Here is a 14,997-nt window from a genome sequence, read left to right on the forward strand (position 1 = left end):
TTTGGTTTTTGAGCAGCTTTGCTTTTCAAATTCTAATCTTTTATATCCTCTTTCAGCTGTACCCTTTCAGGGAGCACTGTGTGTAATGTAGCTTACAATGATTTGGTTGGAGAAATTTGCATTAAAGGAGTTACGTACTTCAGAAATGAAACACATATAATCTTCACTTTACTGATGCTTCTGTATTGAGAAACAAGAAATGTCTTCTTTTTGGGTATTTAGTGTAATAACACAGTCACTTGTTTGTGGGTATTTATTGCTTGGACAAAACCCCATCTCCTCTTTATAAAGTTAATCCTTTTACCTCTGCAAAAATTAATGATATAATCAATTGAAATAGTTTCTAGGAGGTGACTGGGGAGCTGATTTGAATAAGAAACACGTTTTGCGCGGAACCATTTCCATTCCTGGAAAAATTTCATGTTTTTGCTATTTAAGAAAAGATTTCTGTTGATTACTCTCGTTCCATATTGCTATTACAGCTAATTGTCAATCAGGATTTTTCAACTTCTCATTTCCTTTTTCTTCCATTCAGAATAGTAAAGTAAGGAGACCGTGAATTTGCAGTCTTATTTTGCTCTTTCTCAAGCATTTTGCATCCAAATGCCTGGATTTCAGATATAAATGCAGTATAGTTTTGGAGATGACAAGGTATTTAGCCGGGTCTTAAACTGCTTCAGTAGATACTTATTTCTTATTGGATTTTAGTATTTCCACGTACAATTTGGTTGTAAAAACTATTCATCTGTCCAGTTTTCAGGATATCTATGCTTGATGGGCTGCTTACATAACTGCACCGACAAGAAAACTCTGAAGAGATGGTTTTTCATTGATAAAAGAGTTGGTTAGATATTGAAGACGTGTGAACCATAAACTTGGGTCCTGAAGGCAACTTAACTATAATTGTTGGCCTTAAGGTTATAAACTGTATCTGATGGACCTAAAGTCTAACCATGCTGCCCCGGTCCTTACTGACCCTGTTCCTGTCAACAAATCAAGACTTGGGATTCATTCTAATCTGTTTCCATGCTCTGCACCTGGGCCAACAGTGTTTTCTTCTGGGTTGTACCTAACAATTCCTAGGAGAAAGGCTATACCTGGCAAACTTGATGATTTCCGTGCTAGTAGTTGGCTGGATGCCATGCAGTCCTCATCACCCCCTCGCAAGAAATTGAGCAAGGAGAGCAATTTTGATGCTGTTTCAGATGATAATGTTGCTTACAATTCCTGGGTGGTAAGCTTGTTTATGTCTAATAATTTTTTTTACCTAGGAAAGATCTGTCAATGAGACTTGGTATCTATTATTCTCTTGTTTAATCACTTGTCAGATTTGAAGTTCCACACTTTAAGAATAACAAAGATGTGATCTCGATAGAAACACGATCATGTGTTATTTGAATGTGTTGAATCTAGAATATAGTACACATAATTAGGTGAAAACTGTCAAACTTATCGGTATTTTGTGAGTCTTGCCTCTCATCATCTTCCCTTATTAAATCAGATCCTGATCCATAATATTCATTTTTTATTTAGTTGGATAAGGCTCTCCGGCCCAAGGGTTGCTTTATCTTGCACTGCCTTGCATATTGCCAATCCAAATGTTGGTTTTGCATCTTTGATGAACTTCTTTCTTCAATGAATTTTTACGACACTTTTTCCAATCTAATGCAGCTCAAGCATCCATCAGCTGTAAAGTCATTTGAGCAAATCACAAATTTTTCAAAAGGCAAGCGGATAGCATTGTTTTTGGATTATGATGGAACACTATCCCCAATTGTAGATGATCCAGATCGTGCTTTTATGACTATTCCGGTAAAGTCAACTCTCTTTACACATTGGTTCTCTTGCATTATGGAATATGCACCACGGAATAGTTCTCTTATAAGAAATATGCAACTTTTTCTAGATGCGTACTGCTGTGAAAAATGTTGCAAAGTATTTCCCAACTGCTATTATAAGTGGAAGAAGCCGGGACAAGGTGGTTCCAAACTTTTCATTGAGTGAGATTTGTTTCTTAAATTACATGAATTTTTAGCCTATGAGCTATGGGGCTAATTGCTAGATTTTAACTGATGTATCTTGTTACATATTTTCCTAGGTTTATGAATTTTTGGGGTTAACAGAGCTCTACTATGCTGGTAGTCACGGAATGGACATAATGTGTCCTGTCACTCGTTCAGCTTCCATTAACGAGCACCCAAACTGCATTAGGACTAGTGACAAGCAGGTGAGAACTGCTTGCATGTTCTATTTGTTCCAGGAAGAACTGAGTGATGAACAAACCATAAGTATCTCTGATTCTTCAACTTTTATTGTATGATCTGCATCTGAATCTCAATGCAAGTTGTTGTTATTGTTCATCCTTGAACAGGACGTATAACTTTATTATTAATTCAGAATTAAGTATTTTTCTTATTGTTGTATCACCTTCATTGTAAAAAAAATATTCTAGTCTCATCTTATTAAAGTGGAAGTTTGAAGTTTTGTCACTTCAGTATATCATCAATTTCCTCGTGATACTCTGCAGGGGAAGGAAGTAAATCTATTTCAGCCTGCTAGTGAGTTCTTACCCATGATCGATGAGGTACATTACAACTTTTGGAGAAAACCGTGTCTTCACTACCATGTCATTGTGCTGATAGTCCTTTTAACGATTTTCAGGTTTTTAGATCCCTTGTCGAGAACACTAAAGATATTAAAGGTTCAAAAGTTGAGAACAATAAATTTTGTGTCTCTGTACATTACAGGAATGTAGAAGAACAGGTAAAATCTTCGTAAGAGATTTTGTGTTGCAAGACTGTTTTCTTTTGAAGTTATTTGTGGGTTTTTTTTTCTTTTCAATAATTATATATGTTTGTGTTTTTGTGTCACAGCATTGGACCACTATTGCACAAATTGTTCATGATATTCTTAAGGGCTACCCTCGTTTGCGATTAACACATGGGAGGAAGGTAATATTTCTAGTTAAGAGATAGCTTCCTTTTGTTATAACATATATGAGAGGAAATCTTGAGCTTACCATCTCTAATTTGTTCATCCTATCTAGGTTTTAGAGGTCCGTCCAGTGATTGATTGGAACAAGGGAAAAGCCGTTGAATTTTTGGTTGAGTCTCTTGGTTAGTAGTCTTTTCTCTGTCTAAACATGGTATATATATTATTAGTACTTGGCAGATTCCTGATATTTGCATTTTTTGGTTTTTAAAATTTTGCAGGGCTTAGTAATTTTGATGATGTACTCCCCATCTATGTTGGGGATGATCGAACCGATGAAGACGCTTTTAAGGTAACAAAGTTCATATGTTTATGCAAGGACCAGGAATTTTGATTGGATGTTGCTGAATGGCATCCTTGTATATACAAATAAACCAGGTGTTACGTAAAAGCAACAAGGGATATGGGATTTTAGTGTCGTCCGTGCCCAAAGAAACCGATGCCTTTTATTCCCTTAAGGACCCTTGTGAGGTATAGAACTTTTAATTTTAAGATTGTCTTGTCGACTCTAATCCTTCTTTGGTCCTTCTGCCCATTTAAACCCGTTTTGAGGTTTGCAATCTGGCACTGATTGCAGGTTATGGAGTTCCTCAGATCCCTCGCAAGATGGATGAAATTAAAAGGTACTACTCCTAAGAATGAGCAGTGAGCGTCTTCACATAAAAGGACCAACTCCCCTAGATCTAAAGCCCCTAACAAATAAATGCAGTCAAAAAGGGTGAGCACAGTTGGTGCATTTGTGGAATCAGACTGCAAAAAGCTTCGCCTCTCTGATCACGTTTTTTTCTACTAATGATCGGCGCATATGTCAAGAGATCAGCTATTTTGGTTTATTTATTTATTTTATTTTTTGTTTGAAATACCCAGTGGGTGTGATTTTATGTGATCTCTGTATATGGCTGCTGTTCAGTGAAATTAAAAGAGTAGATAGGTCGTCCTTAACCAATTTGTTATTAAGCCTTCAGTGGTCCATTTTATAGCAAATTTATTTGATATGTTTCGCCAATTATAGAGGTGCTGATATTGTCATAATATCTTTATTTTTTAATAGTTGTTTTTGATAAGGTACTCACCCATTGCCGATTAAAACGGCTGGTTCTTTCTTTAACACGTCGAACAAGAGTCAAAATATTGGAGGTTCATTTGAATTGTTCACAACTTCCAAATCCCAATAAGCACGAACAGAAATCTGGTTGTTTATTGATCAAATCTTTCATAAGTAGTATTACGAAATTGCTATGCATTTTCATTTAACTCAAACTGCTGCAAATAGAGTAAGGGGGGATTAGTCAACTTTGACTCAGGAGATGAATTTCAACCGCATTATTCAATTCATCTCCTAACGTCGTTAGTAGAGCACCAACATCTGATTTATGTTGATGAATCGAATGAATTCAAAAATCATCTCCATGGTTTAATTTCGGGAATTCATATTTAGCAGTATATTGTGAATCATCTAGATGAAGCGTGTGCGACACTTCGAACCCTGGTTAATTCTTTTTTCCGGTCTCTCTCCCGCACCCTCCCTCACTCGGTCTCCTCCTCTCGTTTCTTCTGCCTTCGAAATTTTTTTCATCTCTCTCTCTCTCGGCCTCCATCTCCTTCTCCCTTCTCCCGCTCGGCCTCCCTTTCCCTTCTCCCTCGCTGCAAACGTCCTCTCGGCCTCCCTCTCTCTCTCTCGTACTCGCTTTCCCTCTTGGCCTCCTGCTCACTTCTCCCTCTCTCTTATCTCTCTCGGCCTCCCTCTCCTCCCTCTCAACCTCCCACTCCCTTCTCCCTATTGCTACTCTCTTTTCCCCCAAAATACCTCTTGATTTTATTTGATTTCCCCCATTTCGATTTCGATTTTCTTTGAATTTTTACATTTTGGCATCGATTTCTTCTATTCTACTTCGATTCGGCTTTAATTTTCCCATTCGGCTTCAATTTCATCCTTCGCCTTCAGTTTTCCCTAAATTTCAGAATGTAAGCCTAAACCCTAATTTTTAGTGTTGTATTTGATTTAATTTTATTTTTTGTGTGCAATTTGTATTGATTGTTGCATAATTGTGAGATTTAGATTAGGGTTTATGGTATTTATGGTTCATTTTCTTCTTTATAGGGTTTAATTTCAGGATTAGGGTTAGGGTTTAGTTCTTGGTATTTAAGGGTTTAGGGTTTATGGTTTATTTTTAAGGTATAGGTTTTTTTTAATTTTTTAGGGTTCTTGGTTTTTGGGTTGATAGGTTTAGGGTTTGGGGTACGGGGCTTTTAGGGTTTTTAAGGTGTAGGGTTTAGGGTTAGGGTTTTTTTCAAACATTTTTAGGGTTAATCGGTTTTGGGGTGATAGGGTTTAGGGTTTGGGGCTTTTAGAGGTTATAATGTCTTGGGTTTAGGGTTTATGTTATGGAATTTAGGGTTAATAGGGTTTAGGTTCTTTTTATTTTTTTAGGGTTCTCAGGTTTAGAGTTTGGTGTGTTTAGTCTAGTTTAAACAAGGCTTGAGTCGTCTACACAGATGTCCATTAGCGAACGAAACCTGACCCCATCACTGATGAGATATAGTTTGTAGTAACTGCAAACTCATATGGGGCTCTATGAGGGGTGTTTGGTGAATTTGGACTTGATGTGCGTGTTTTTGCATTGTTTAGTGCATCTGAAATGGAAATAGTTTTCATTAATTTTGAAATGTTGTTGAAAATTTCTGAAGTGTTATGGAATAATTTTGGGTGCTACGGAAAAATTTTGAAGTGTTATGGAATGATTTTGCCATGTGGTGAAGAGATTCGGGTGTTATAAATAGCCACCATATGGTATTTTATTTTTTGTGGTTTGTGTTTCCGTGACGGGTAATAGTTGTCTGATAAATTTTTTTCCATGAGGACTATCTCAGATTTAAATTATAAATGGTTGTAAGAAGACAACCAACTGCTCGATCATATGACATTTGGTCCTTCGAAGAAGATAGTAAAATGCTCGATCTCTTGGTCGAGCTAGTCAATAGAGGGAACAAGTTGCCCAATGGGATTTGGAAGCTTGAGGTATATATGGATTATGTCAATAAGTTCAATGAAGATGCAGTCAATAAAAAAATTATTGAGTAGCTCAAGAATCGAACAAGATCATGGAAGAAAACATACCAAATGGTAACGAGTTGTCTCAACACTAGTGGATTTGGTTGGGATGCAACCACACAGTGAGTTACTGCATGTCATTTTGTATGACAAGACTACATAAAGGTTAGTAAATCATGATATACTATAAAATATTTTGTATTTTTTTCGCATTACTAGAACTCTTTCCAAGACGTCTAAAAGATGTTTTATTCTTGTAGCAGCATAGAGATGCTGAAAAGTATAAACGTGAAGGTTGCCCCATTTATGACAAATTGGCTTTGGTAGTGGAAAACTCAAATAGCCATAAGGACAGCAAGTATAACTTCTGGAGATCTGGGCGATGAGCTCCTCCGTGAGTCGGATCTTGTCCCGATGGACGAGTTCGAGGATGTCGATGAAGTTAGGGAAACTCCATTATCATTCATTAGCAAAAATGAGTCAACAGCTGAGCAATCTTGAAGAAGTAACCCATCATCTTCAAGTCGTCATAAAAAGATAAGCGAATTGTCCACTTATGACACTGGTAAATTCATTGATGTAGTTAACTATATCACTCAAGCATTGAATGATGTTATGAAGGCTAAAGAGGGCAATATCAAAAGAGATTGGGTCAAAGCCCTCAGGGAAATTTTGGACTTGTCGGACGACATGAAGTATTGCGATCCTATATGTTTGGATACGCCAAGTAAGAAGGTCATATTTTCGGAAATGACAGTGGAAGAGTGGGTTGAGTGGCTTAAATATTGTGGAAGAAAATATTTGTAATGTGTTTTAAGTACACTATCTTCTTTGGGAAGATTGTTATGTATTAATGACGATGTTTGAATTATGACGCTGCAAGATTTATCAGTATGGTTAATTAAAGATTTCCATGGCTATGAATATGATTGTTGAGTATGGATGAATAGGTTATGATTGAAGATTGATGTTTATGACTTTTAGGAAGAAATATGACTTTTAGACGATTGAATTTGCATATTTTCATGGCTATTATGACAGATGAAGAAAATGTTGCAACTTTTGTTGGATTGACATGTATTCTTGTCGTCATAGGAAGATACTATTTATGCCATTGCGATAGACTTGTACCACGCTCTTATGGGATTAATGGTCTGTTGTAATTGCAAAAGTCACTAGACAAATCACTTATTAAATTTTAAAAAGTTTACAGGATTAATCAAATTGTATTTTGCAAATTGGCAGAGATACTTAATAGTAGAGGGTTTTTATCAGCCACAAAGACCATTTCAGTGGAAGAACAACTTGCCTATTTTCTCCTAACTGTTGGTCAACAACAATCCTATAGTGTCACAACAAAGATGTTTGATAGATCGAACTGGACCATAAGTAGGTATTTCAACAAGGTGTTGGATGTTATTCTCAAACTTCACTCTGATCACATCAAATGGTTTTCAGAACACACACTCGAGGATTTTAAACAGTTCAATGTTTTATCCATACTTCAAGGTAACATCACTTGTCCTCTAACTAAATAATTTTATATTAATATACAAAGTTAGTCAATAGTAATTAAAATTGTATAATTAGGATTGTATTAGGGCTATTAATGGAACTCATATCAAAGCGAATATCCCACTTGAAGAACAACAAAGGTTCTAGAACAGAAATAGCTACCTCTCAAAATGTGATGGCAGCATGTACATTTGACATGCAATTCACTTATGTACTAGCTGGATGGAAGGGATCAACAATTGATTCTTGTGTACTGAAGGACGCATTGACTCGCCGAGATAAACTATTTGCATTTAAAGGTAAATAATATGTTTTTATGCAGTAATTTTTTATCTATTTTATCTTCATTTATTTATGTAGAATATAATTTCAATTGTAATTAAATATTATCTGGTCGATGTTGGTTATGCAAATCTTCCAGGATTTTTGGCTCCATATCGAGGAACTCGGTATCATCTGTAAGAATTTGGAGATAATATTCCTAGGAATGAAAAAGAATTATTCAACCGAAGGCACTCATCTTTGCGAAATACTGTTGAGATAACTTTTGGTGCTTTAAAGCTCGATTTCAAATGTTGAAAGACGCTCCTGCGTTTTCTTTTAAGATGCAGACAAAAATTGTCATTGCTTGTTGCATATTGCACAAATATATACGTGGAGAGAATTACAATGATATATTTGAATTGGAAGATGATGATTCGGATGACGAGCTCGATGGAGGAGGTGATGGGTTCCAATTAGGTGCAACGGATGATACAAACAGCGATGATAGAGAAGGTCTTGTGGAAGAGGATAACCAATCAACAAGCTTTCGGAGGTAGCGTGCATTAGAATCCACAAGAGCCGCACAATTTCTAGATGACATAGTGACTTGTATGTCGAATGATAAATGATGGTTATATCTTATTGCTTTTGAACATGTGTCATTCTTATTTACTAAACTTGTAACTTAATGATTTAAATATTAAAGGCACGAACTTGTTATTAGAATAATCTTTCTTAAATTATTAATAAAGTTGTATATTTATTTATTTATTATTTATATTAAAATTTATTATTATATTAAATTATACAATAGACCACCAATCCCACGTTCTTATGGGATTGGTGGTCTATTGTATTTGCAAAAGGCAAAAGAAAAATCATCTGTTAAACTTCAAAAAGTTTACATGAGGTATCAAACTGTATTTTACAAAGTGGCTAACTTACTTAAGAGTACATGATTTTTATTAGCTACAAAGACCAACTCAATGGAAGAACAACTTGCATATTTTCTCCTCACTGTTGGTCAACAAGTGTCACAATAGAGATGTTTGATAGATTGAATTGGACCATAAGTAGATATTTCAATAAGGTGTTGGATGTTGTTATCAAACTTCACTCTGATTACATCAAACGACATTCAAAACGCATTCACTCGAAGATTTTAAATAATTCAATGTTTTATTCGTACTTTAAGGTAACATCACTTGCCCTCTAATGAATAATTTTAGGTTAATATACAAGTTTATGTTTGTATTAATTGAAATGGCATAATTGGGATTGTATTGGGGTTATTGATGAAACTCATATCAAAGCGAACATCCCCTTAAGCACCAACAAATGTTTTGGAACAGAAAAGGTTATCTCTCACAAAATGTAATGGCAACATGTACATTTGACATGCAATCCACTTATGTACTTGCTGGATGGGAGAGATCAGCAACTGATTCCCGTGTCCTGAAGTCAACATTGATTCATCGAGATAAACTCTTTGTACGTGAAGTAAATAATATATTTTTATGCAATATTTTTTAATCTATTATTATCTTTAATTATTGTATATGAAATATATTTTCTATTGTAGGTAAATATTATTTAGTCGATGCTAATTATGCAAATCTTCCAGGATTTTTGGCTCCATATCGAGGAATTCGTTATTATTTGCAAGAATTTGGAGACAATCTTCCTAGAAATGATAAAGAATTATTCAACTGAAGGCACTCATCTTTGAATAATACTATTGAGCAAACTTTTGATGCTTTAAAGTTCGATTTCAAATATTGAAAGGTACTCCTCCATTTTTTTTTAGATCTAGATAAAAATTGTAATTGTTTGTTGCATATAGGGGTGGCTTCGAACCGAGCTGGCTCGTGTTCAGCTCGGTTCGACTCGTTATATATCGAACTCGAGCTGAACTCGAACTTAGAAATGGGCTCATTTAGGTTAACGAGCCGAGCTCGAGCAGAGCCAGCTTCGGCTCGTCGGCTCGCGAGCCGACTCGTTAATTTAACGAGCGGCAGGATGGGGCAAATTTTTGGGAGTCTCGCACTCTCTCTCCCGAAAAAAAAAATCGGTCTCTCTCTCCTGCCCTCGCTCTCTTCGTCTCCTTCTTCCCTTCTCTCTTCTTCCTCCGAAATTTCCTCTCTTGGCCTCCATCTCCCTTCTCCCTCTCGTCGTCGATGCCCCTTCTGTCGTCGCCGCACCAAATCTTTCCCTCCGCTCTCTGCCTCTCGTCGTCGACTCTCGTAGCGTCGCCCTCGCCTCGTCGTACCCCAACTAAAGCGGCTACTCTGGACCCTCTCCCATCGTCGTCACCCCCTACCACGGCCTGTTGCCGCCGTCAAATCAACCGACCACCGCTCTCACTGGAACGGCACAGAACCCCTAGATACCTAAAGTTCGTATACCTAAGTTGAGGGGGGGAGATTATTTTCCCTCCTCGACGCTCCGTCCCGCACAGCGTGCGAACTCGCACGTGCAGTTCACATATGCGAGTTTCCCACATGTGATTTTTATAAAAAAAAAAAAAAAAAGCTTGCAAATCCTATTCTCAGCCTGTTTTTCCTCTGGACGATGCAATAATACGTAAAAATATAGTGTGTTAAAGTTAGCATTTGATCAAATATTCCTGTTTATTTTTTTATTTTTTATAATTAATCAGTACACAGTTAATTGGCTCACGTAATTATTGTATTAATGTATAATAAACTGCAATCATTAAATAATATAATATCTAATTTAATTAATTAATATATTAATTTATTTTAATTATACATTAAATTACTTATTTGTGTTGTAATCATGTTTGTTTTACCTAATTTGGGGTTTAAATATTATGTTTTAATTAAGTATACTATTAAAAGTTACTCATTTTCTTGTTTTTTATATTTTTCTTATTTTGGGACACTAACACTGGAAACTGTTTTCCAATGTATATGAACTCGTCCACACTAACACCAAGTTTGACATTGAATTTCATGTAGAGGAATTAAATGAATTTGAACGAGGAGATGAAGATGAACTTCAAATTTTAAGTTTGTTGACTAACCCCCCTTATAATTCCTATATCCACAGTAGCTTTGGAGTCATTATTTAGTACTGGTGGTAGAGTAATAGACTCGTATCGTTCTTCCTTGGTACCAAATATATTTCAAACTTTGATTTGTGGCAGTGATTGGGTTCGGACTCTTCACGATATAAAGAAAAATCAAAAGGTGAATTTCTTTGATTAATTATTTATTACGATATTTTTTAGTTTTAATTATTAAAATTTTGTTTTATGATTACAACCTGAGAAGAAGAGTGGAGAGATAATGCTACCAGCTACATGATTTTTCATGTTTTTCTCATCATGATAATTTTAATATTTTTAACAACATTAAATAACTAGTAGTTAAAGAGTATTTTTTATTTGAAAATAACTAATTTTATTTTTTTGTTTTTGTCATAGCTGGAGATTTTGCTCAAGCAAGGACGTATATTATTTTCTAGCATGAAGAGAAATAACTATAGTTTGTAAATTTATAATGGATTTATAGTTTTTATTTGGGTGATTGTAAATTGATAGTGACATTTCATTTAATTTTTTTGTGTTTGATTATTGTATGGAATTTATTATGCAGTGTATAGAGTGTTTAGACTATTTTATGGAGTTTATAAACAATTTTTTGGAGTGTTTATGGAACGTATAAACAATTTTATGGAGTATTTATGCAGGTATTATGTATGTTGATTATGCCCAATTTTAAATAGAGGTCATGTCGAATTTTATACAGGTATTATATATATATATATATATATATATAGATTATGCTTAATTTTAAGTAAAGGTGATGCCCAATCTTATACATGTATTATATATATAGGTTATGCCCAATTTTATGTAAAATGTATGCATAATTTTATATATTTTTTTTGAAAAGTTTTAAATGTATGAAAAGTAAAGGCTCGAAGCTCGACTCGAACTCAGTGGGCTCGAAGCTCGGCTCAAAATATTTAAATCAAGCTCAGCTCGAACATAGGCAGGTTCGGGCTCGGCTCGGCTCGATGCCACCCCTAGTTTCATATTACGTAATTATATACGTAGAGAGGATTATAGGGATATGTTTGAAATGGAAGATGATGGTTCGAGTGATGAGCTTGATGGAAGAGGTGATGAGGTCAAATTAGGTGTAAATAATGATGAAGACAATGATGATAGTGATGGTCTTGTGGATGAAGATAACCAATTAACAAATATTCAAAGGGAACGTGCATTACAATCCATAAGAGCCACACAATACCTAGATGCCTTAGCCACTCACATGTGAAATGACAATTGATTATTGTATCTTACTGTTTTTGAACATGTATGATGTCTTTTATATGTACTAACTTGATGATTTTAATATTAAAGGCACAAACTCATTGTTATCTAAACGTTTGTTTTTATGTTGCGAATTGCGGGATTTTACGAGTAATTCGGTTCATTATCAAGCATTTTTCTTTAATTATTAATTATATATATGTTATTAATAATCTATCTTATGTTATTAAGAAAATAATATATTTATTTATTTATTATATTTATTTCTATATTAAATTAGTAATTGAAGAGTGGTAATTAAAATATTATTAAAGTAAGCATTTGATCAATTATTTTTGTTTAATTATTTCATTTTTATAATTAAAAAACTAATGATTTTTTATTTTGTAGAAATATATTATTAATTAATACTACATAAAAATCTATCTTCAGTTATTAATAAAATAATATATTTATTTATTATATTCATTTTTTATTACTGTATTAAATTAGTAATTTAAGAGTGGCAATTAAAATATCATTAAAGTAAGCATTTGATAAATTATTTTTTATTAATTATTCTATTTTTATTATTAAGTAAACTAATGATTTATAATTTTATGGAAATATATTATTAATTAATATTACGTAAAAATCTATCTTGTGTTATTAATAAAATAATATATTTATTCATTTATTATATTTATTTTTTATTATTGTATTAAATTAGTGATTTAAGAGTGGTAATTAAAATATTATTAAAGTAAGTATTTGATCATTTGTTTTTGTTTAATTATTCCATTTTTATGTTAAAATATATCTTATATTATTAATAAATAAATATATTTAATTATTATATTCAATTTTGTTATTTTTTTATTTTTATTTATCTATTTTTATACGTAATTAGTGCACAGTTAATTGCCACACATAATTATTGTATTAATTTACAATAAACTGCAATAATTTATTAAGAAAATATCTTATTTATTTATTTTGTATATTAATATATTTTAATTTTACATTAAATTACTTATTAGTGTAGTAACCATGTTTGTTTTGGTTAATTATTTGTTTAGGTATATGTTTTATTTAAGTGTATTATAAAAAGTAACCCATTTTTTTGTTTACATAATATTTTTCATTTTGGGCACTAACATTAGAAATCGTTTTCCAGTGTACTTGAACTCGTCTACATTAACACCAACTTTCACTTGAAATTGAACCAAAAGTGCACTAACCCCCCATACATTTTACTTGATCTTAGTTCTTCTACTATTAATTGCAGAGCAAGTGGCTTGTTGCAGCTACTTTTGGTGGAAGCATGACGTTGAAGTTTTATGGACTGCAATGGGATCAATCCTAAACGCATGGTTCTCCCTCACTTTAAAGAGGATATTGAACCAATAGCAACTTGTACATGGATTGAAGTTTGACCCAGGGATGCCATCTTCTCATGCCCAATCGATATTCTTCTATGTTATATTTATTGCTCTTGCATACAAGTACTAATTGACACACTGAAACTCAAATAATGAGCTTGTTTGTTGTTAGTGATAGTCCCCCAAGTCTTTTGGGAACTACTATTAGGTGGATCAAGGCTCTGATCCATGACATATATCTTAATGACACTAGGATGCTATTGATCGTGCAGATTTAGTTTTGAGAAATACTGAAGAGTTTTCTTCAGAAGAAATGAAGGAATGGCTGTCATCAACTAAAGCCTTAAGAGGCTAAGAAAATGGAATTGGATATTGAGAGTCAATTAATCAAAGAAGCACAATTAGTTTTGAAAGATCTCATCAAGAGCTCAAAGACGATACACAAGAGAAAGAGTCTTGTTCAGAAAACGAGATGTATTGATTGAGGAATTAGATAGGTTGCATGGTTTGATTAAAATAAAGGAAGCAGAGATCACAAAGAATGATCAAAACATTGAAATAATCGATAAGAGGATCACATGCATATTATCTAGATTTTAGGAGGCTCAAATCGTTCCCGTTCCCTTACCGCTTCACCTGAGATTCAAATGCGGAATGTGGTACCCAACTCTGATACCATGTCAAAATTTTAGCCAATACTCCCGAAAAGGCCGACTTCTTAGGGAACGGAAAGCCAAACACTAACACAACCAACTATAGATGCTAAGTATGATAACTTGCACGCAACCCTTTCTTAGCTAGAGACAGAGAGTGTTGTTTTATTCTTGAAAAGGAAACAAGTGGATGACTACCTATCTCTAGAGCATGACAAAATATCAAAGCTTTAAGGAGCTTGCCAACACATCGATATACGAAACTGAAGAATGGCAAGAGGAGTTTTGCTAACTCTGTGTTGAAATCTAGGGAGGATAAGGTCTAGCTTGCTAAGACTAAAGAGAAAATTTCAAAGGAGGTCCAAGTCTGACAACAAATTTCTGCTGCAAGAAACTGAGCACTGCAAGTTCTTGTTTTTGCGTTGCCAAATATTCCCACGGGAGAAACTGAGTACTTTCAAATTGTAAACAAATTCGCAAAGTTTGTAAATGCATGGGGTTGATGGTAGTGATTGTTATGTGCCCAAAGTAGGCAGTCTCCAAACCACAATGGAGCTATACGAGAAGTAAAATAAATCTCATAGTTATTTGCATGTGTCATATATACCAAATTTTTTACAAGTTTTAAGCTACTAACAAACATTTGATTAACTATTTTGATATTGTAAAAGTAAGCATTTGTTTAATTATTATTTTTATATATTTAATTAACAAAATAATTAATTTAGTATTTGAATTATTTATTAATTGATTAGAAGTTAAAATATATATTAATTTATTAATAAAAAATTAAGTACATCTATTTTAAGAGTTAATAGACTAATTTTATATAATAAAATAATTTTTTTATATAAATTA

At 33.8% G+C, this 14,997-nt stretch overlaps 1 protein-coding gene across 1 annotated transcript; it reads left to right on the forward strand.

Moving 5' to 3' along the window:
* Positions 1 to 873: 873 nt before the first annotated feature.
* LOC137947928 (probable trehalose-phosphate phosphatase F) lies at positions 874 to 3,924 on the forward strand. The gene is made up of 11 exons (XM_068793786.1): positions 874 to 1,234; positions 1,672 to 1,812; positions 1,907 to 1,978; positions 2,099 to 2,227; positions 2,528 to 2,584; positions 2,662 to 2,763; positions 2,874 to 2,951; positions 3,047 to 3,116; positions 3,213 to 3,283; positions 3,370 to 3,462; positions 3,569 to 3,924. Exons 1-11 carry the CDS (start codon positions 935 to 937, stop codon positions 3,638 to 3,640), a joined length of 1,185 nt encoding a protein of 394 aa, XP_068649887.1. The 5' UTR covers positions 874 to 934; the 3' UTR covers positions 3,641 to 3,924.
* Positions 3,925 to 14,997: the final 11,073 nt, after the last annotated feature.

Source organism: Aristolochia californica, unplaced genomic scaffold (genome assembly GCF_029961685.1).
Source record: "Aristolochia californica isolate CCGP_79_NKW_82.1479 unplaced genomic scaffold, dmAriCali1.0.hap1 SCAF_13, whole genome shotgun sequence".
Classification (NCBI taxonomy): Eukaryota; Viridiplantae; Streptophyta; class Magnoliopsida; order Piperales; family Aristolochiaceae; genus Aristolochia; species Aristolochia californica.